The sequence below is a fragment of the Strongylocentrotus purpuratus genome, unplaced genomic scaffold (assembly GCF_000002235.5).
Source record: "Strongylocentrotus purpuratus isolate Spur 01 unplaced genomic scaffold, Spur_5.0 spur5_scaffold_13, whole genome shotgun sequence".
Taxonomy (NCBI): domain Eukaryota; kingdom Metazoa; phylum Echinodermata; class Echinoidea; order Camarodonta; family Strongylocentrotidae; genus Strongylocentrotus; species Strongylocentrotus purpuratus.
This window is the reverse complement of record NW_022145598.1, coordinates 15964818-15988606: the sequence shown is the minus strand read 5'-3', so window position 1 is coordinate 15988606 and position 23789 is coordinate 15964818. Positions and strand designations below refer to the sequence as shown.

At 37.1% G+C, this 23789-nt stretch overlaps 2 protein-coding genes across 2 annotated transcripts; one reads left to right on the top strand and one right to left on the bottom strand.

The window, feature by feature from the left end:
• Positions 1-619: 619 nt before the first annotated feature.
• Positions 620-8470, bottom strand: LOC587772 (coiled-coil domain-containing protein 25). The gene is made up of 7 exons (XM_030983008.1): positions 8373-8470; positions 7099-7149; positions 6565-6604; positions 5640-5767; positions 3469-3572; positions 2592-2794; positions 620-1292 (listed from the first exon to the last, which is right to left on the bottom strand). The coding sequence occupies exons 1-7, from the start codon at positions 8395-8397 to the stop codon at positions 1208-1210; spliced, it is 636 nt and encodes a 211-aa protein (XP_030838868.1). The 5' UTR covers positions 8398-8470; the 3' UTR covers positions 620-1207.
• A 716-nt stretch (positions 8471-9186) lies between these two features.
• LOC756334 (sister chromatid cohesion protein DCC1) lies at positions 9187-22980 on the top strand. The gene is made up of 11 exons (XM_030983007.1): positions 9187-9382; positions 10483-10647; positions 12245-12407; positions 13733-13958; positions 15640-15778; positions 17097-17158; positions 19205-19287; positions 19930-20007; positions 20605-20690; positions 21883-21945; positions 22616-22980. Exons 1-11 carry the CDS (start codon positions 9363-9365, stop codon positions 22725-22727), a joined length of 1197 nt encoding a protein of 398 aa, XP_030838867.1. The 5' UTR covers positions 9187-9362; the 3' UTR covers positions 22728-22980.
• The last annotated feature ends 809 nt before the right edge of the window (positions 22981-23789 follow it).

Here is a 23789-nt window from a genome sequence, read left to right as displayed (position 1 = left end):
TTTTGAAATATATTTTCTCTGGGGAGGGGAAAAATCATGACATTTTCTTCATCCTTTATTTGGATACACTACAGATTCAAGGAAAAAAAATATCACAGATTCAATATTAAGTTACATTTTAATGCCATTTATTGTATACAGATATGCCAAGTTTTAAAATTTAAGTGAATCTTTCTCATTATTAATACATTGTATTTTAGTTGGGATCAATATCAACCTTCTGCTATCATCAAAACAGCAGGTCATTGCAACTGGCCAAGCCTTACCAATAGGGGGCGCAAACACAGTATGCGTTGAGGCCTTGGGAAAATTACATTCACTGGTAATAAAACAAAATGCTTGTTTTCTCGCTAGGTCATTCCAATAATTCTGATTTATTTATTCATCCTCCGATCTGCAAAACGATACATTTCATTTTATAAAATAATAAATAAATATTGATTTTCTTTACCGGTACCCAGGAATGCCTCGTCAGCTTCAATGCTGTTCTTCCTTAGGGCCCTGTAATTATTATTATCCCAGCGATTGCCAGGTACCCATTTACACCTGGTCGGAGAGTGCTAAACATGGATTAATGTTCTTGCCAAAGGACATTAGTGCCGGGCTGAGATTTGAACCAGCAACCCTTGGATTGAGAGTCAAGTGAATAAACCACTAGACCATATATTCCAAAAAAGCAGGTGGCCCAGAGAGGGTTACAGTACATGTACCGGTATATAGAATTAATTTTCTAGATCTAGAAACAAATATGCTTGCATCTAGAAGAGAGCTATAAATGAAAATAAAAGTTTTCATGCAAGTTATATATCTCTGTATAATCATGATGACTTTCTGCACTCGGGTCCTCCAAGTAAATCCTGGATCCTTCCTCTTAATTATCGTTTTGACAACGCCGTTGAATCACATGCAGATAGCCTTGAAGAGACATACAGCCGTTCTAATATGACTGGAATAATAATGCTGCAGTTCCAGGAGTGACGGCGTGATGGGCATGAGCGCTGTATAAGAAGCCGCCATCATCATTCTTATCGTTATATAGGAAGTTGGAATCAAATTTACCAAAGCCTCTAAAGGAATTCTCTTGATTTCACACAACCAGTGCATCAGTTCACGTACGTCCCATAGAGCGTAATGTCAGTTCTTGGAGAAGAAAAGATATCCATTTTCATTAAAAAAGGTTCTCTAATCTTCCAAATGGTGCTGAATATCACATGAAGTCATCCTCCAAGTCTTCTACAGTGTTTTCAGCGTTGGATGTCATATTCTCCTCCTTCATGAGTGAGGTGTAGTTCCTATCAGGAAAGACAATCAGAACGATACAATGAAATTGAGTTGACTTAAAAAATAAACCACTTTAAAAAAAAATGCAATTCAAGCATTAGTGTTTATATATCTCTCATGTAAGAATATTATCATGATTGACATTGGTATCATTGAAAAGCCTGTTTATTCCCCTTTACAACGATGCCCCATTTGTAAAGATTATGTAATCATGGAATGTGCAGTACACCTGAATATGGAGTCAAGTTTCGACGCGTTTCAAACCAAGGTTTTACGTAGGTTTGTACAAACCTTGGTTTGAAACGCGTCATTTGACGCACATTAACCTAGGTTTGTCGACAAACCTCCTTTATGAATTCGGGTCATTTAGACTCATCATTAGTGACAACATCTGTAAAGCAAGCTCCACACTATTAACTAAGATATATGTAATATCATAAGGCATCCATGCATTATACTGGTTTACTAACATATTCAAATTTCATGCATAATTTTTATACAAATATTGTTCTTGACAACCTGGTAGCTTGCCCGGTGTAGCAAAAGTAACATGCAAACTGTATTCAGAGCATTGTAATAAATGAATGAATAACAGGTTAAAGGTACTATGTCCCATTTGCAGGCCAAAAAAATGAAAAAGTTAAATTCCAACTGCATTTGAAAGATAATACTAATTTAGAACTTCCCTAAAAAAGGTGGGACTTAAAAATGTCTTCAAGTGGAAAAATAACGACTATTAGATGTCAAATCGACTTTAGGGCTATAGAGCCCAAAAGTAATAATCTTGATTTTCTGCAATTGTACCGAATGGTCATACGTTTTATGCTGCGCAAAGATTCAATCAGTTTAATCTTGGCCATCACAAGAAGTGGGTTATTGATGAAGACAAATGCTCATGTACCCTTTACAACTCTTTTCATGTATGTTATTACCAAAGAAGAAAAACAAGCCAGTCAGTCACTCAATAGTGTCTGACAGTGAAGTCTAGCAAGTAAACGGGTTTCCTTACATAATTTGAATATGAGGACACTGCTAACGTTTAAATTTCACAGATAGGACATACATGACAAATTCATAATTCCTGCAAAGTTCTACAGAATTTCAGGTTGGCTGCAAAAGGGACATAGTTCCTTTAATGGAATAACTTGTCGCTACGTCGCCAGGAAAAAACCATCCATAAATTTGAATATGTTAGTAAACCGTTTTATTCTTGTAATTTTAAATGTTGGAAGTGTTTCTGAATATTATATAGTAAATTGAGCCTGTAATGAATTCACACAAAACAAACTCTCAACAATCAATTTACAAACCTTAATTCCTTATCTGCCTTTTGCCTCTGTATTTCTTCGTCTTCTTGTTTTCTCCTCTCCGCCATTTTCTTTTTGTTTTCGTTTCGCTCCTCTCTATCCCTAGATTCCCTCTCAAGCCTCAGATCCGGCTTTCTCTCCTCCTTTGTCTTGTTGAGTCTGTTCACGATCTCGTTGGCTTTCTTCTCTACTGTTACTGTGTGCACCTAGAGGAATATCAAAGAAAATTTGAGTAATGCTCAAGGTTACAATTCATTCATGAACTTATTTATTATTTCCCAAAACTTCCAATTCAGAAGTTGTGATTATACATACATGTATAGTAGCAGTGTGACATAAAGAGATTTGCTCTTGTTATTCTCACAATTTAAATATGATTTAATAATTTACCCAGTAAAGATTTCTGGCCAAATTTAGATGCCACATATATTTGTAGCAACATGTAGTCTAATATGTGACCAGTGCTTTGAACTGTGATTTTCAGCAGTGTATAACAGAATGTCAGTTTAATACTTCCAATTCCAATTTTCATTTCTAAACCTTACCATTATCAACAATTTATAATAAAAAATGGGGGAAAACAAATGCTGGCTACCCCTTACTACACCTGGATTATGAGAGGCAGAGGTAAATTAAAGCCTTGCCAATTCAGCATTTAAAGGCCCACTGTCCTACTTGTAGCTACTTGATCCCTCTATATAGAAAACAATGCGTAATCGGTGACCATTGGTCCCCCATGATCCTCTTTTTTTTATGTTAATTGAGAGCTGAGTTGATGAGATATCCAACTGTCAGTGACCTTCCTGGGTGGTCTAATCCCTCCTAGCCAAACAAGTTCAGACGGCCTTTAAAGGAACATGTTATAAAGAATGAAATTCACCTCTTTGTGTTTCCAGAAGCCGATCTGACCGACATCCATATCTCCAGTTTTCTTTAGATTGGCCCATGGTGTGTATACTACAGCAATGTTGTTCATTTTGCACCCTGTTAGAAATAAAAGTAAAATGAATGTGAAATTGATGGTATGGGACTATAGTGAAGTAGCAACACTGCAACAGTACATATTCTTCTTACTATAAAGGTACTATGTCCCATTTGCAGGTCAAAAAATTAAAAGTTTAAATTCCAACTGCATTTGAAAGACAATACTTATTTAGAACTTCCCTCAAAAGGAAAGGGTTTGAAAATGTGGGAAAAGAACGACTGTTAGTTGTCGAATCGACATAAGTGATTGCAATCACCTAAGTAATAGTCTGATTTTCAGACCCTTGTACCGAATGGTTGTACGTTTAGTGCTGCACAAAGATTCAAGCAGTTTGATTTTGGCCATTACAAGTAGTGGGTTATTGATGTAGACAAATTATGCTCTGTTACAGCTCTGTTTATGTATGTTATTACTAATGAAAAAAGGATGTTAGTCAGTCACTCAATAGTGTCTGACAGGGAAGTCTCGAAAGTAAACAGATTTCCTTGCATAATTTGAAAATTAGGACACTGCTAACGTTTAAATTTCACAGATAAGACGTACATGACATATTCATAATTCCTGCAAAGTTCTACAGAATTTGATGTTGGCTGCAAAAGGGACATTGTACTACCGTTATAGAACTTTTATTTAATACTGTAATATGCTTTGTATTGTATTATTCTATTATTGCAAATTATGTCCTGAAGTATGTTAAACTTTAAATTATGTGTATTTTACTTTTTTTCTTGAATTACTTGATGGTCGTATGCCCACAATTATACAATTTCCACACAACTGCACTAGGAGTGTCATTTTTGACAGACATGGCGCATTATAAAAGTCCACTATTATTATTATTAGTATTATAGTATCTTTAATGGTGAACATAGATGACCCCTGCTACACCAAGAATATGCTGGCGGCGGGACTCGGACCTCATCCTGCTGGGGTCTGAGGCCCGCTTTAAGCCTGATCGAAACACTACTTTGGGCATAACACTAACAGGGGTCTAGAGACTCTAGAGCAGTTTGTCTGTTGAGAGCCAGAAGGGTGTTAACTAACCCTGTAAATGATCATCGGATCGGACGCCGATACCGATCCGATCAGGGGTGATCGGATAATAATTTCCGATCGCCGATCAATAAAAATGATCGGAAAAAAATCGGCAAAATAAACCCAGCGACAGGGAATAATTTTCCTCAAATTTTTTGATTAGCAATTTCAGCCGATGGATAAATATTTCAAATGAAATTCTGTACATTTCTATGGAAGAAAACTGCTACACAAAAGATATTTTGTATAGCAGTCATGCAAAAATGCATAGCAAATTGCGATGCGATACCAGGAAAATTATTCCCTGCAGCGATGAATTTTTTTTGAGCATTTGATAGCCAAAAACTTGAAGAAAAAAAAAAAAAAATCAGCCAATTTTTTGTTGTCGATCTTCCGATCCGATACCGATCATAGGTGCGAGGGTGTCGCTCCGATCTTCCGATCCGATCAGAGCCCCAACTTACAGGGTTAGTGTTAACTCTGTAAAACAGTATACAAATTAACACCCTTCTAGCCCAAACAGACGATTTGTTACTTACTTTGACTTACTACTGCCCTTGACAAGGACTAGGAATATCATAATTTTCACTGAAAAAAGATTTGAATTGAAACTGGAGCCTTGTCTTATAAAGAGTTGCGATTGAATTGAATCAATCGCAATGTTTTATAATAAAGTTCCGAGCTCTTTCAAGTCAGGCGCATGGTAATAGAAGATATTGGGGAGGGGAAGGCTAATTGATAAAAGACATTGGTTAATGAAGGTGCAGAACATTGATGTCCTTTAGCATTGTATACTAACTACTATTGGCCTTGGCCAGCTGCGCACAGTCTTGGAAGACAGAAGTAAGGATGTCATTATATTCGTTGAACATGGCATTTGGATTGGTACCAGCTCTTTCAAATCAGGTGCTTGGCAAAAGGAAATTCTCACCCCTTTTGTTTGGGGGGGGGGGGGGGGGGGGTAGGTGGGGTTGAAGGGGTGTGGGTCGAAGACACCGGTGAATTAGGGTGTAGAACATTGAAGTCCTTACCTTGTATACTATTGGCCTTAACTAGCTGCGCACAGTCTTGTATGACAGGACCAGGGATGTCATGGATCGTCTCTCCCTTCTTTAGCCTCAGATACACGTGAGCTGATGATAACTTGTCGACGTGAAACCTACATTAGAATGGGAGATACCAGATAGTTTAAGAAAACAATAATATTATATGATTTGATTGATTTATATCTCTTCATGGTCTTTTCCAAAGTTACAAGCTAATTACAAAAAAAAATAATGATCATAAACAAATCATATGATTAATACATCATCAACGTAAATACTTGCGTTTTAATACTAACATTAAATAATCATGAAGAAGGGTTGCCACATAAGGTAAGCCTGAAGGCATGGCAACTTCTTAGGAATCACAAAACTATAACACACAAAGACGATTTCGATTTCTGGTGTCATTGGAAACCTGGTGAGATACATGTATGCCTAAATAATAATAATTACAAAAATGACCAAAGTACAGTCAAACCTGTATTAGCGACCCCCTCTCTATAAAGACCACCTGTCTATGGAGGCCATGCATTTTGTCTCCCATGAGAGAGAAATGTTTATTGTAGAATCTGTCCACAGTGGCCACTTTTTTCTGATTCCCTTGGGTGGTCTTTATAGACAGGTTTGAATGTATTACAATAAAGTAATTACCCTGCATTATATGGGTCATTGGGTATGGTAAATGGTTACAGGGTATGAAAATGTCAAAGATAACATAAAAATACTGCACACAGTCACAAAGAACACAAGTCGAATTTGGGTTCTGTAAGTTTAAGTCACTTTTAACATCATTTACAAACTTGTAAATCTTGATACTGGTATGAGCCCTAAATGGTGAATGGTGCTGTTTATAATGAAATGCATGCATTTCTGGTATTATTACTGTTTGTATTTATTAACAGGAACTTACCAGATATCTTCTGGAAAACCATATTTAATAAGATCCTCGTCTAAAAAGAAAACATGACAGTGAATGCATCAAGTTAGAATTTATTTGATGTTATTCATGGTAGGCCCTTGTTTGATTAATCTGAAAATTTACATCGTAAGCAAAGAAAAACTAATAACTTAATGCAATATATACATACATGTATTTCAAAATTTCATACTTATTTTCCGTACATTATATTTGATTTGAAATCTTCAATTTTTTTCTTCTTTTTTTTTCTTGTGTGAAATCTATTCTTATCATAATATACGCCTGTATAAAACAGAAAAGAATATAAACTGTTTTTTTATGTAAAATGTGGAATAAATAAAACTTCAAACTTCAATATCACAAATTTACCAGAACATTTACATGTATCTCACAAGATGTTGTCTAAACAAACAGGAAGGGTTTATCACCATTTGGTCTACAACTAGTTCGTCTACTACCAATTGGTCTATTCCCATATTCCCATATTAGAAATAGAGTTTCTTTATAGAAACTAAATCTACTTACTCTCATACTTATCTAATCCCATGTAGATAGTGTATGTTGGTGGTGACACCACTGTAAAGAGAACAAGAAATATGCAGAATAATAAATATCATCAAGTTTACAGGGGGGGGGGGGGTGGGGGTTGGGCTCCATGATTTTGTGAAAGGGCAAGAGAAGGGGGGGGGGGGGAGTGGGATCTGGCGTGATTGTACTTTCTAACCTGGCGTGCCTCGTTCTATCACATGCAAGGTATGCGTATATAGAGTCTATAGAGAGGGGGTGAGGAAACAAAGTGCATGTGATTGAATGAAGTGTACTTCCTTGAAAGTACACTAGCGCCAGGGGTCCAATCAAGCACAATGCCACAAAGGATAACAAAATTATTGAACATGAAATAAAATAATAGAATAGAAATTACCTCCCAGTAACATTCTGAAAAAAAAAAAAATTCAAACTGAAAACAAGAGAAAAAAAAAGGTCAAGTTTGGGGGATGATGGAGCCTGGGATCCGGATGAATTTAAAAGGTGGTGGAGATGTTTGTACCCTTGTTATAACCCCCACTCTTTATTGTTTTGTGTTGAGTAAACAAATTTCATGTTATGAGTGATAGATCCTCGGGAAGACGGACAACTCGTAATAAAAGTAGAATAGACTGTGAATTGGGGATATTTTATTTCGCAGAATACGTTTTTCACATTGCTAGCGCGCCGATCGCTCAACACCCGCATAGCGGCGAAGAAAAAAGATGTCTGCGAAAAAAATGCGGACGATCCTTATTCTTAAGCCAGGACGCGATTTGTCTGCATTACATCAAATATATTCTTGTTTATGCGGATGGTCTTTATTCTTGGACCAGCGCGGCAGGGCCCCACTCCACTGCCCTCCTTGTTTTCATCGATTCAGGATCTTTTTCTACTTTGGGCAGAATCCAGAGAATTAGTCTACCAAAATGTCATTCATAATCATTCTAGACTCTAGATCTGATTTAAGTTACACACATCACATATCTCATCATGTTTATCACCACAAAAGACGCCAGACTCAGAGCCTCAGCCAGGTCATAACATGAGAATAATGAGTGATGAATCAGTCAGACTCTCAGTCAGTGCAGAGTCAGACTGTAACAAGTGTCTGTGACCGAGCTGTGTCATGCAATTTACAACATGATCATGGTAGGCAGGTAGGCATTGATTCGATTCGAGTTGAAGGCTTGAAGCATGGCTAGAATATAAAATTAAGCATTCAAAATTCATTATGAATTATAAAACAATAGTATCTACTACATGTGAATTACCATTGCTGGTGAAGTAGAAAACCATGCTCCTTTTTTCTGACGAATGTTGATAGAAGCTTTACTGTCAAGGCATACGGAGCTGAGATGGGATACTTAGTAACTTAGTCTAGTCTTCGATGTAAGGGTGCGGCTCAGGCTATTTTCGACATAAAAAAAAGAAAATTCAGAAATTTGAAAATCATTCTTATTCATGAAGTTTTCTGAAGCCTAGTTTATTATAAACAACAATAAAATGATATAATTTGTTATTTTAGAAAGATAAAGTGGCTACAAAATTCGATTATGAATTATCAAAACAACATATTTTCCTCGACTTAAGCCTAGATTTATGAGCTTTGCACAGGATTACCACAAATCCTAGCTGAATATAAATATTAGCCAATTTGATAATCTGCTACAAAACAATGATTAGGATGTTTACGATGAAACCATAGAGCTATATATTTCTATGGATAAAACATATCTGTCCATAAAAAATGAGTATCTTTGAATTTTGAGGGCTTTAGAAAAATGTAAGAATTAGAAAATGTAAAATAGATACAAATGCAAAGTAGCATCTCTAAAGACATGTTCAGTGCATTGGTATTAAATACACACTGCCACTGCACTGCACATTATTTGTGTTGATCGAAGTTAGCAGTATTGAAAGTATCAAACCACTGATCAGTGATCCATACCCTCCAACTAAGGATTTTATAACATATTTACAGCAGCCTACTACTTCGAATGCGATATACTCGCTGATCTCCGAAAAGCGGAGGGACAACAACAGAGAGAGAGAGATCAAATTAAGATCGTTAGATTGACGGTCGCGTGTTCGTATTTTATTTTCTACCAACTTCAGCACAGATTGCATGCTCTTCCGGTTTCAAGCGCGCGCTGGTTTGTTTTCAATTTCAATACACTGCCACTGTGACAGGGATTGAGAGCCAACTTTTATGTTTCATCTTTATTTATTAGACTAGGGGTTTATTTGATGCTGATATCATCATGGATATTGATGATGAAAGGTGAGGAAAAAAGAAATCTGAACTTGCTGATTTGTCTTTCATGTTCACACCTTTAAAACGTTTGTCTTATAGACCCTAGGTCTATGTTTTTGTTTCTTAATTCTAAAACAAAAATGTGACTTGTGTGAGTTGTGTCTGTGTCTGTGATTTGTGTGAGTTAATTGTGTCTTGTCTGAATCTGATCTCAACTCTTGAGAATGAGAAGTTGAGTCTCATAAGGTATAGGCTATACTGCACTGCACAGCTGCATAATTGAGGAAGAAGGGGAAGAAAAAGGAGAAAAAGAGGACAGATAATTGAAAAGAAGGAGGAGGAGGAAGAGAGGGGAAACGACATCAAAAAAGACAATGAAAAAGCAGAAGAGGAAGGAAGAAGAAGGAGGAGGAAGAGGAGGCCTACAGCTAGTGGAAGGGGAGTAGATGTATGTGGGTGGGGGGGGGGGGGGGGGGCAAAGCAGAACTAGATTGTAGAAGAAGAAGACTAAAAAGGCGCCAAACAATGAGAATTATATAATATACTTCTATGACATCATTTTCAATTCGTAAATGGTAAAATGGGATTAAAAAGGGATAGAAACAGGGTCCCCAAAATACCTAGATCTAGATCTAGGTCTAGACCTATACCATAAATCATCTAGGCCTATAGATAGACTATCTAGTGCTTGATACAATCTTTCTAAATGCTTTACATCAATTTGTCAAATCAATCAAAAGAGTAGTCTATCTTACATGATTAAAGAAATAAATGAAGAATTGAAGAATGACAAAAATTCAACAAAATAATAGAATTCTTTAAATTGTTGTATAAATTAGAGTCTAGACCTCTAGACAAAATATAACGAAAGAACAATAGCGGGGCATAGAGAAGTAAACAATACATGTACTACTATGATGGATCACATAAGTTAACAGATGTCTACAACTTAAGGTAATTGCATGGTTTAGAGTCTAGTTGTCGTCTTCACTCAGTGTAGAATTGAAGATATCCAGAGAATTAGGGGTATCCCACACCTCAATCTCTAACCTGTTCCACAGTTTAGGGGCTGCTCTGCGAAAAACACTCTCACCCTTCCTTTTGATTTTATCTTTAAAAAATTCCAGGATGCTAGATGAAGTACACTCCATAGCTAGCCACGCCAAGCTAGAACTGAGCGACCTGGCGGGGCATCCGCAGTGTATCTACTTTGGTGAGGAGTTGAACCCAGCGTCTATGAGGTTACTTGAGGTCGACAGTACCATTCTGAAGTGCGTTGTTGAAGGTCAAAGGTCAGTTATTAAGTACCAGTCCCTCACCCTCAGAGAAGTTATTGAGTGTTGCTTTTATTTGGAATCAATTTATCTTTTGGTTTATGGGTCTATAGTAGACCGAAAGCTTCAGTCTCTATAATCGTCGGTTGTTCCACTGAGACTACGTCTGGCTCCACTAGACCTCCGGTTATAGAGACTGAACGACTGCCTATGCCAGCCTGTGTTGAACTTATTCCGCTAGATTTTAGCCGCTAGGCCCCTCCCACAAACTTGCCACGGCCGTATTGTTATGCCCCCAAAATCCCCCAAAATGTCATTTTACCTCGTTCATTTCCAATTTTAAATTAGGCCTAGGCTATAATACATCGGTTCCACTTACTAACTTGATTGATATAATCCGTTTAATGGTCCCTTTTAAGGAAATTATCGGTCAAAATCGACATCCATGTTGAAAATCTTGCAAGCCGTGTTAAACTCTCACTGCCGTCAATCTCATCCCTTCTAGTCTACGCCGAAGGCAAAATGATTATGAAGGAAAAACTGTGCGCCATCTACACGTTCGTAATGGCGTTATCACAGTTTTTCCTTCATAATCATTTTGCCTTCGGCGTAGACTAGAAGGGATGAGATTGACGGCAGTGAGAGTTTAACACGGCTTGCAAGATTTTCAACATGGATGTCGATTTTGACCGATAATTTCCTTAAAAGGGACCATTAAACGGATTATATCAATCAAGTTAGTAAGTGGAACCGATGTATTATAGCCTAGGCCTAATTTAAAATTGGAAATGAACGAGGTAAAATGACATTTTGGGGGATTTTGGGGGCATAACAATACGGCCGTGGCAAGTTTGTGGGAGGGGCCTAGCGGCTAAAATCTAGCGGAATAAGTTCAACACAGGCTGGCATAGGCAGTCGTTCAGTCTCTATAACCGGAGGTCTAGTGGAGCCAGACCTAGTCTCAGTGGAACAACCGACGATTATAGAGACTGAAGCTTTCGGTCTAGGTCTATAGCAGCCCTGGTCTATATGTTTATTACTAGAATTGTGTTAAGGGTTAAACTTACATATTCCTAATAAGAAACAGATGAAGAAGAAGGATGAGGAGGAGGAGGAGGAGGAGGAGGAGGAGGAGGAGGAGGAGGAGGAGGAGGATGAGGATGAGGAGGGAGGGGAGGGGGAGGGGAGGAGGGGAGGGGGAGGAGGGGGAGGGGGAGAGGGGGAGGGGGAGAATGAGGAGGAGACATGAAAGAAGACTAACGAAGAGAAGACTACAGATGTTAGAGATACACTGTCATATTCGTAAGAAAAAGAAGAACAAGAAATAGAAGTTAAAGGAAGAGGAGGAGAGGGGGCTAGACTATGAAAATAAATAAAAAAGAAAAAGATGTTAGGGTCATGCTTACATATTCGTATTTATCAGAAATTGACAAGACAAGATCGATTATTGTCTTACATCTTTTTTCACAGACTTATCATTCGAGGGGACAAGACAGATCATGCTGTTCTGTGCACAGGCAGTAAGACGTACGATCTCAAAACTAGAAGATTAATAGTAATAGTAATCTGAGTGCCTCTCTTCGTTAAAATTATTGTCCTTCATCTTTTTTGACAGACTCATCATTCGAGGGGACAAGACGGATCATGCTGTTCTGTGCACAGACAGTAAGACGTACGATCTCAAAGTAGCAGAAACATCCAATACACTCCTGGTACTCAAAGACTGTTTCACAAAAGACAACTTGCCAAGCGGTGAAAACAGATTGCATCAAAAAAGAGTGAGTATAGACAATATTTGAGACATATAAATTGTGCATCACAAGTAATAATTTGTGTGTGCTTGCATAATAGGCTATTTTTGTAATTTAACCAAATTGAATGCACACGTCTTTCTGAAGTGCCTTGATTCATATTATTTCATTCTCCTGTTGTATTTCAGTACTCAGAATGCAAACTGCATATATTATGTGTTGTAAGGTATTAGGCAAGCCATAATGTTTGTCTGATAGAGCAACATATATTCTATGCAATTTGCATTTTTACTATCATGTTTACAATTTTTTGTAACGGGTGAATAAAATAATTTGTATTGAGGCACTTTACAAAGACGTACATGAATTACAAATTTGGTTACGTTCCGATAATAGCCTATTAATTCTTCACTGTTTCTTTGTAAAGTTAAAATATTAATTTGCATTAAACTAGCTAATTAGGCATGATTTACTTTAATATCGCGAACCTAATTGTATGTATGAAGTGTTCAATACATTCATATCACTCTCCAGACATTTGTTTGAAGAAAGTTAACAGAGAATGAAACACTTTTTTTGTATGAGTAATACCATGTATAATTTGATTCACAGTTCACTTACTGATCCTGCAATATACCAAGACACATCTTCCATTGAAACATGTTAGACTAGATAGATTTACACATAGTTCAGTCAAACTTTCTATTAAGGTCACCCAAAGGAACACAAAAAGTGACCACTGTAGACAGGTGGTCTTTATAGACAGGTTCTTCAACACTTGTTTTTTCCTCAAGGGAGGCAATACATGTGACCACTATAAACAGGTAGCCTTTATAGAGAGGTGGCCGCTAAAACAGGTTCGACTGTATATTCAACTCAATTCAATTCAATTTTGGTCTATTAATATCAACATATACAATGTACAATGCAGTAGTCCAAGGACCAATAATGCAATGTTTACTTAAAATGTGTATAAAAACAGGAATGATCATATACATGTACAATTAAAATGATAACAAATAAAGTTTTCATAATTGTTCATACCTCAAGCTATATACATAATTTGCTTTCCAGTTTGGAAAATGACTTCCAGTTTGGATATCCGGATATCCGGCCGTGAGAAAAACCTGGAGATCTGGCTATTCAAACTTTTAACCAAACCTGACATCCGACTATCGAAGCTCTTTGCTAAACCGGTTATTCGGTTATCCGACTGTTTCTCCAACTCAGACATCCGGTTCTCGAGTCGTAAAGGGGAATGGGTATCTGGAATGATCTGTGCTGGTCTAAAACAATAAAGAGAGGAAATTATTATATAACAATTGTAAAAATAACATCCTCTTCTTACCTAGGTTACAGGTGTCTCGCATTCGTACCTTGAACTACGCCCTCTCAGGCCACGACTGAAGAAGCTCCAGATGCTCTTGAAGGAGAACCCCTTTGCTGGATCCATTTACGAGGATACTCCTGAGCACTCAGGCAAGAGATACACCATGGACATGCTCTTAGATATTGTACAGGCCAGTGAAGGGGAGATACGCGATGAGCTCATATCGATAAAAGCTTGTCTTATTGATGGTGAGAGGTTAAAATCCTATTACTAGTAGTGTAGTAGCTCAAATGTATAATTTTGGAAAGAGATTCATGATGAATATGCTGTTAGATATTGTACAGGCCCGTGAAGGGTACATACATGTACGAGATAGGCTCATATCGATGAAAGCTTGTCTTATTGATGGTGAGGGATAGCATTCTTAGCGAGTAGTGTAGTGATCGCAAAATGTATAATTTGGGAAGAGATACACGATGAACATGCTGTTAGATATTGTACAACCCAGTGAGGGGGAGATGCGAGATGAGATCACATCGATGAAAGCTTGTCTTATCGATGGTGAGATGATAGCATTCTTAGCTAGTAGTGTAGTGAAATGTAGTAGCTCAAAAGGACTCGTCACGATCGCAAAATGTATAATTTTGGGAAGAGATACACGATGAACATGCTCTTAGATATTGTACAACCCAGTGAGGGGGAGATGCGAGATGAGCTCACATCAATGAAAGCTTGTCTTATCGATGGTGAGGGATAGCATTCTTAGCGAGTAGTGTAGCGAAATGTAGTAGCTCAAAAGGACTCGTCACGATCGCAAAATGTATAATTTTGGGAAGAGATAAACGACGAACATGCTCTTAGATATTGTAGAGGCCAGTGAAGGGGAGATACGGGATGAGATCACATCGATGAAAGCTTGTCTTATTGATGGTGAGATGATAGCATTCTTAGCTAGTAGTGTAGTGAAATGTAGTAGCTCAAAAGGACTCGTCACGATCGCAAAATGTATAATTTGGGAAGAGATACACAATGAACATGCTGTTAGATATTGTACAACCCAGTGAGGGGGAGATGCGAGATGAGCTCACATCGATGAAAGCTTGTCTTATCGATGGTGAGATGATAGCATTCTTAGCTAGTAGTGTAGTGAAATGTAGTAGCTCAAAAGGACTCGTCACGATCGCAAAATGTATAATTTTGGGAAGAGATAAACGATGAACATGCTCTTAGATATTGTAGAGGCCAGTGAAGGGGAGATACGGGATGAGCTCACATCGATGAAAGCTTGTTTTATTGATGGTGAGAGGATAAGATCCTTAGCTAGTAGTTTAGTAGCTTAAAAACCTTGCACGATCACAAAATGTATAATTTTGGGAAGAGATACCCCATGAACATGCTCTTAGATATTGTACAGGCCCGTGAGGGGGAGTTACGAGATGAGCTCATATCAATGAAAGCTTGTCTTATTGATGGTGAAATGGTGAGCTAGTAGTCTAGTTCGTTCGTTCATGCCTCCTTAGATCAAGATTAATGTATCTTGATCTTCGGAGTAGTTGATACAACCAGCCGTGTCAGACACGTTGCCCCGGGGTGTGAGATAGGACTCTTGTAGTGTGCCCCCATTTAACACAATTATACAATAACAATTAACAATACATTTAATTAAAAGAATTAAACAATTAAAATTACTCTCATGTTACAGGAAAAAATATTTTATATATATATTATGGTTCAATTGATATGACCTAGTGATTTATATAAGTTCTATTCAAGTACATTCTGAAAAATAGTTTTGAACTTGCGCATACACATAGATAAATTTGTTATATCTTGTATTGTTCCAACCTGTAATCATGTGCTGCCTGTTTTTTTCTTCATCACACCCATACCCTGTAACTACGTTATTATTAATTCGTTTTAATGGTGTAGGTCATTGGCGGGTCCTAGACTTTGACTACGAGTCCCAGGTCCTTACTCACATCCTATCCCTGGTCCAAGAGAATTCCTGGTCCTACGATGAAGTTCCGTTGGAAGAAACACTCTCGACCCTGGAAAATCTTGAACCAAGGTAAGAAATAAAAAATACTTGTCCGGCAGGGTAGAAAGAATTTTCTTCGCCAAAGAAGCTACTTTTAATTGACCATATGTATCTTGCGGCAGATTAGCCTTGTGATAAACAAAATACCCAACAAAGTCTTCTGATACCACCCCTTCTATGACAATTCATACTGTTGTGTTTGAACAGAGATTCAGTGCCTCAAAACCTATCATTAGTATTATCATTATATTTTGATAATTATTTTAAAGGTGATAATAATCTAAAGTCGTGATGGCAATTTTTTTTTTCAAGAGTTTATAGGGCCAATCAAGCCCCCTATTTTATCCGTTGTTGTTGTTGTTGTTGTTTTAGTTTTAAGGGCGTGTGTCATTCAATTGTGAATATTTACGCCGTTTCCCTGATATCTGAAGCCTTGTTTCAAGAGATTCATGATTTATTTCTTTCTTTCCACTGACATGAAAACAATACATTCATGAACAGTAACAACAAGTTCATCGTCAACAAGAATAAATAAAGAATAAATTCATGAACAATAACAAGAAAGTTATTTAACACATTCAAAATGTGGAAAAGACGTGGTCCGTAAAAAAACACAGCTTGTTAAATACAGATCACCCAAGAACAGAAACGAAAAAGATTTAAAAAGAATTAGATTAATATATACAATAGAATAGAAGTAGAAATAAAAATGGGGAAGGTGGCAAAATCATTGGCGTCTTTTCTTTTCACGTAAAGTACGCTTCTCATTTCTGGATCTGATAACAGAGAGCTAATAAGTGGATACACGTAAGGCCTTTGTTATGCCCAGTTGCCATTCATTTACACATTTAAAAGAAAAATACATAAAGTGGAGTTCTGGTCATGCGATTGCATTGTGAAAGAAACTGTGGAATTGATCAGAAAAGGTTGCTCATCTAGCATATAAGTATTGGTGTGTACTGCAAGGTTCTGGAATCATCAAAATGATAAGAAATTTGTCCCAGTCTTGTTAAAGTGACAAGCACTGTACACAGAAATATGTATATGGGACTACACGAACATGTGGCATAAAACTCTGTCTCAATTTGTATGCTGTTACGTGCCATATTTAGAATATTAAGGCATTTGAAGAGCCATGCTTTTCAGGGATCATTTTGTTATCTGATGTTCTTCCACACTTGCATAATAACAATGATAACGCTCACAAATTATTGTTCACCTCTTTCCAGAACTCAACCTTCTCTTTAAGTCTTTGATTGAAGACCACTTTCAAAGAAATGACGTGCTTCTCTTGATTTCTCTGGAGTGGAATATAAATCAATTAATTGTCTGATTTTTCTTTCTGCAGGCCTATATTAGAACATTGTTTGAAATGTTGTGGAGACTTTACCAGAGGGAAAAACGATGATGGTAGGTTCAAACCCTTGTAGATATGGGGAGTGTTTTGGGCAATTCCACGGTAACGGAAGGACACTCAGACAAGATTTTTGAACTTCAGGTTCATACTAAAAGAAATGTTTTATTAGTATGTATTAAACTATGGGGAACAAAATGTGTTTCAGTCAAGTGGAAAGCTTCATCAACTTCACAAAGTTTGGATAAACACTAATTAACTGGAAAAACCATGTCCATTTTTATGTCCTTCCGTTACCGAGATAATTAATATGCACATTCTTAAACTACTTAACTATAATGACAATTTTTTGGGGGAGAATTAAAGGCACTTATATAGGTATTATATCTGTACTGTTTCACATCTTATACTAATAAAACAGTTCTTTTAGTATGAACCTGAAGTTCAAAAATCTTGTCTGAGTGTCCTTCCGTTACCGTGGAATTGCCCTTTTACAAAGATTAAGATCGACTTTAAGTTTGACTTAACTATGGAAGGCCATTCATGCCACTGGTTGCTCTCACCATTGGTCTCTTAATTATGATCTTTAGATAATATTTTTTCCTTCAATAATGAACTATCAACAATTGTAAATTCTGTAGATATGTGACCACGATTTATACGTCCCTTGAGAAACCAATGCCAGGAGGGGTTAGACGAACTGGTGGCATGAACGGCCTGCCATAATTAAGTCCAACTTCAAGTCGATCTTAGTCTTTGTTAAACACTCCCCTGATGTGATGGGGATCTGTAGGTCAGAGTTTCCCTTTGCCAAGACATTAATTCACGTTCGCCACTCTCCACCCGGGTGTTAAATGGGTACCTGATAGGATGCGAGATCGAGTCATTGCAGTCTGCTCAGCATTGTGAACATCTATAGAATAGCGCCTGGGTGAAACGCTACCCAGGGAGTGGAGAATGAGCATATATTCTGTGTTTGGGCAAGCCTGAATCTGATGACTGGGGTAACAATATATCTTTTAAAAGCATAGAGTCTTTGTCAATGTATTCAGTGTTGAATATAACCAAGATTATTCTTATTATTGTAATCATGTGTAGAGTTGACTGAGTGTACTCGTTGACAAAAATAATCCATTGTTTATCCCCTCATCCTACCATGCTCACACACAGTATATAATAATAATAATAATATTGGATTCTTATTTAGCTCACGTATCGACCTTGCAAGGTCCTCAAGGCGCTCCAACATTACCTGGCTATGCTAAATGTAGGCTGCCGATTTCAACGCTCACAGCATTTCAAGGAATTCTCCCTGTGGAGCATTTCAACCAGGCACCATTTTATAGATATTCAAATATCTGGGATAATTCCATCATCAACTCTTATCGATAATTCTTCTTCGGTATAGAGTACATACAGTTTCGTAGAGAGAGCATATTTTATTTGGATGAGTTGTCACTTGGGAGGGGGGAGGATCTCTTTATGTGTAAACATTTATTTTTCCCATGTGTTATAATGATACTGACGATGAACTGTACTGTAGGTGACGGGAAACACATCTAAATTGATTACAATAACATTGATAAAAAAACTAATCAACTCAAATCAATTTGAAAACCCTTGAAAGTGGGTTGCGGAGAAGTCGAGTTTCTGGCTTAAAGGGATCCAGTAACTTTGTCTCAGATCCTTTAAAAAAATCCTTGAGTTAGCTCATGCTGCAATCATACTAATAAACCTTTGGGTCATACATGAATCCCATGACTTTCACAAGCCAATCGCATATCTGATTATCAAGATATTTGTGATTGAAAATCGAAATCAAATTTTGCGTTTTCCTAACAGTTTTCTTAACACTACTGTCTATTCGGTAAAATGAGTATAGTAAAACCAGTCACTCAAATATTTTTACTTTATTGAGGCACTTCATAATCATTTGAAGCACAATTTTGTTAGGGCTTCAATATTACACCATGTCACAGACACTGATAAAACATAGGGCCATGCATCTCAGATTGAACATTGTTAAATGATGCCTTTAAAGGATTACCATAAAAACTGTCGAGAATTGTAATAGCCAAATTTTTAAAATTTACTTTTGACAGGTTCTGAAGAAGCCATGTACAGTTTAGACCCAGACAAGGTCTGCAGATTGTTTGCAGAAATGTTGTTAAGACCAGCCGATAAGGTAAATTCTCCTCTCTTTATCTGGTGTATAGAGTCGATATCTGTCCATAAGATGACAGAAATGAATGAAATCAGTATGTGTTGGTTGATGGTGAAAAGTGATACCAGAAAGTTACTGGAGCATAGTGAACAGTTTAATCCAACCCTTGTAATAACTTCATTTGTATGGAGGCAGAAAAATCAAAAAATAAAAATAGAAAAACTTCTATTTCCTTCATGTAGGGGTATCATGGTGTAATGGAACATCACTGAATTGTAGATTTTTTTTCCCTCTTATCCTCAAGCGAGGTTTTTATTTCCATAATTTCAATACATGTTTACATTAATAACTCAATGATTGAGTGAAATATAACATAGGCTGGATTGTGGATGACATATGTTTGCAGTTCGAGTCCCAGCACAGCACTTATGTCCTTAGGCAAGATATTAATCTATATTTGCCACTCTTCACCAAGGTTTCGTAAATGGATATCCAATATAAAGTTATTCCTTGAATTCTTGAAGTGCTTTAGGAAATCGGGGCTAAAGCTAGGGTAATGCTAAGACTATGTACATGTAGGTGCCTTGATCATCCTCTGGGATGGATGTGTGGACAAAATTAGTTCCTCTTTTTATTTATTATTATTCACATTTTTCCTTTCAGTTCAATCTGACTGAATTTCTAGAAGTCTGGCAGCAGAGTGTACCAGAGGGTATGGTTACTACTGAACAACAACTGAAGGTATTTTATTATCATTTCTAATGTTATAATTATCAACATTTGGTCTTATTCACCCAGGGACCCAATCACCAAACAATATTTTGCTATATATTCAAAAGGTTCCATGTTGGTATACTGTCTAGTCAAAATATGGATTCATAATACTGAATTAATGACTTAATTTTGAATAGCACAAGTACTTTCTTATGAATTAATCACGCCAGATAAAAACCGGATTTAAATCGGTTTCCTGATTTTTAAAAAATTTTAACCGTTTTTTTTTCTTCCCGATTTTCTTTGATTTTTTTACAATTTTTTTTTTCCTTCTGTTTATTCCCGATTTTATCTATTCTTCCCTATTTTCCCCTATTATTTCCCAATTTTTCTTACTCAAAAGGGGGGGGGGGGAAATGTTGTTAGATGCCATTTTCCCCCTGAATCCTCTTCTTTTTTTTTTTTTACTCAGGGGGGTGTGGTTGCTCACTATCACCCCTGCTTAATCTTGCCATCATTTCTGTCCTTTTGACTATTCCCTTTAAATGCCCTATACGCGATTCCTTTTTTTGTAAATGAATGCTTCAATTTTTATAACCATTGTCACTTTTTTTTCCCGGTCAGGGCCTGGCTCTCATAGATAGGTCATGCTCTCCACCCGTCACGTGGCACTTCCCGCTCTCAGATCTCCCAGAGAATGAACGAGAAAGGTATGTGGAGAATATTTCGTTTTCAGTATCGCATTTTTTTTTTTATTTGTTTATATATATATTTTAAAATATATTTTTATTTTTATTATTATTATTTTTTAATTTTGGTGCTAACGCCAAATTAAGCTTGTTTTATCATGTTCCGCGATTTGAGAGTTCATGTATTGTGTGCGTTGAATGGCTGCATGCTCCAGCAGCGAATTTGTATTCGCTTTTTGGTCCAGATTTACCATGTAGTGCCAGTTACACTGCCGCTGCATGTGTGATTTCTAATTTTCGAAGGCATACCGTGCTAAAAATTCCTAATTCTTATTTTTAAATGTTGGCAGGTATGGTATGATGATGCAGAAGGTCTTTTGGAAAATACAAATGTGTAACCCATAGCAGTTCAGTGTCACCTGAGGGCGCGTTTCACAAAACTTGTCATCACAGTTTTTGTTATAGGCTACTAAAATCCTTGCTTCTGATTGGTTATCAGCAGATTTGTCACTGATTTTTGTCATTTGTCATTGAAAAAAAGGCTTTGTGAAACAGGTCCCTGGTAGTGACGTTTTATTAATATCTTTTGATTGAGAATAGTCTGAATTAGAAATTTTACATAAGCAGAAAGTGCGGAATCACTGGAAAACTCAAGTCCATTCCTCGAGCAGTACATCGTGGTGTTCACAAATAAAAATTATTTGATGCAGAATGATGATTGAAGTTTTTAAATTGACAATGCAGAGTGATATCTAAAATCACTATTTTGGTGTGCTAAATGACACTTCTTGGTTGAATTTATGTATGTCCCACAGAAATCATGTTTGGATTAATTAATACCTCATTGTTACGTTCGCACATTTTAAAGCCCCACTGCACTACTTATAGCTACTTGCGCCCTCTATACAGCAAACCATGCCTAATCGGTGCCTGTTGGTCCCCCATGATCTGATCCTCTTTTTCTTATGTTAATTGAGAGCTGATTTGATGAGATAACCTCCTGTCGGTGACCTAGCAGGGAGGTCTAATCCCCCCTGGCCAAACTAGTGCAGACAGGCTTTAATAGATGAAACATTTATTTGTATTGCCTTAGATTGATTTTACAAAAGTAGTTGCTTCTGTGTTCAATATGAATGTGAATTTGTTCATTCCTTATTGGAAAATTCAGACTAGTGCAAAACAAAGTTATTGTTCTCTTTTATTTATCTTTCAGGTTTGATGTCTTGTTTAAAACGAAGGAGAGATGGACGCTAGATGAGATTACCTCTTACATAGAGTAAGGCACACTTCGTCTTGAATTATCACCTCTCTTTTTTTTTTAGAGAATGTTCTCTTGAAAACAAATTCATGCTCTTGTACATGGAGTTTGTAGTTTTTCATTGGAAGACATGCCAGTATAGAATCAGCTGTAAATTAGTTAGAATATCCTTTGTAGGCTTTTTGGGGGTCAAAATTAACCAGCTTTGGGGGCATTTAGAGTTATGTAGGAAAGCTAATAGCTAAGGAAAGAAAAGAAAAGATAAGATTATGGAAATAATGCCTTATTTGTTTTAAACAAAATTATTTATACATCAATAATGACATGGAAAGGAAAGATGTAGAGGAAATAATGTAATGGAGAAATAGAATTTGGTGAACAAATGACAGTTTATTCAGCGAATATGTAATTTCTAAAAAGATCTGGGCTCTGTTGCACAAAACTTGCCATTGATGGTAAATTTGCCATTAATGGTAACAACCATGGAAACCTTGATTTTGATTGGCTGTCGAGCCCTGTTACATGTACTTTGGTAGTTGCCATTGATGGCACAGTTACCATCAATTGTAAGTTTTATGTAACAGGCCCCTGATGGTTTACTTTAGTGGGGTACCTAATTTGATTTGTTTATGGTACTGTTAAGCCAAAGACACTACAAGAGTTCCCTTTTGACTGTTGTCTTTGACAGAGATCTATCAACAGAGAAGTTATCGGTGGGTGCGCTACTCCAGAGGAACTGCCGGACATCACTCAATGCTGCAGGGATCAGAGTTTATAACACAAAGAGGCCCATCAAGTGACACAATAGACCAGTTCACGGATAACACAGTTCACAGATAGCACATGTCCCAAATGACCCAGAGTGTCCACAGATCTACAAAACATGAAGAGGTCCCACGTTGTACATTTTGAAATAATCACTCCTACAGCGATGGAGGTGCTACATAGATAGCCTTTGTTTCCCCTTTTGAAATAATACTTCCACCCGTGTATTATGGAGTGCACTGCTTGTGCATGAATGAATAATGATTAAATAACTTTCATGAGCACGTATCCAGTATTTTGTCTCAGTGTATTTCACAATTTGGTCTGCAATGACCTTTATCTGCTCATGATCAGACTGCAGCTATGAACTGGCTTATTGGATGCAACCTGAATGTGTATGATATTAATAATGATATTAATTATGATAAATATTTGTGTATGGAGCACATCGCACTGATGTAACGTCCATGCGCGCTTCTGAAAGGTTTTGATATTATTACTTAGGCTCTAACTCTGGCAAACATTGTTGCAAGCACAGAGTTCATTTCAAGGGATATATCCTACCAGGTACCCATTTAACATGTGGATAGACACAGACGAGTGCTGATAAATAATAATAATAATAGTCAGTTCTTGTATAGCACTCATGCCTGTCAGATTTGACATTCCTGGTGCTTGACTTGTAGATGCAAAGGTCGAGGGTTCGAGTCCCGACACGGCACTAATATCCTTTGGCTGGATATGAACCTGCAATTGCTACTCTCCACCCAGGTGTTAAATGGGTACCCGGTAGGATGCGACCGTCATTGTTGGTCAAACAGTTTTTAAACCTCATATAACGCCTGGCTGGAATGCTCCCCAGGGAGTGGAGATTGTGCACACGTTGTGTGCGGGCCAGCACTGAATCCAATGGCCGGGTAATAGTATATTTGTGTAGCGCTTAGAGACGATTGTATTAAGCGCTATATAAAAATAAAATATTATTAATATTATTATTCTCAATTATTTCATGGAATGAATTCCTACCAGGTACCCATTTACATCACCTGGGTGGAGTGTGGCAAATGTAGATTAATGTCTTGCTAAAAGACATTACC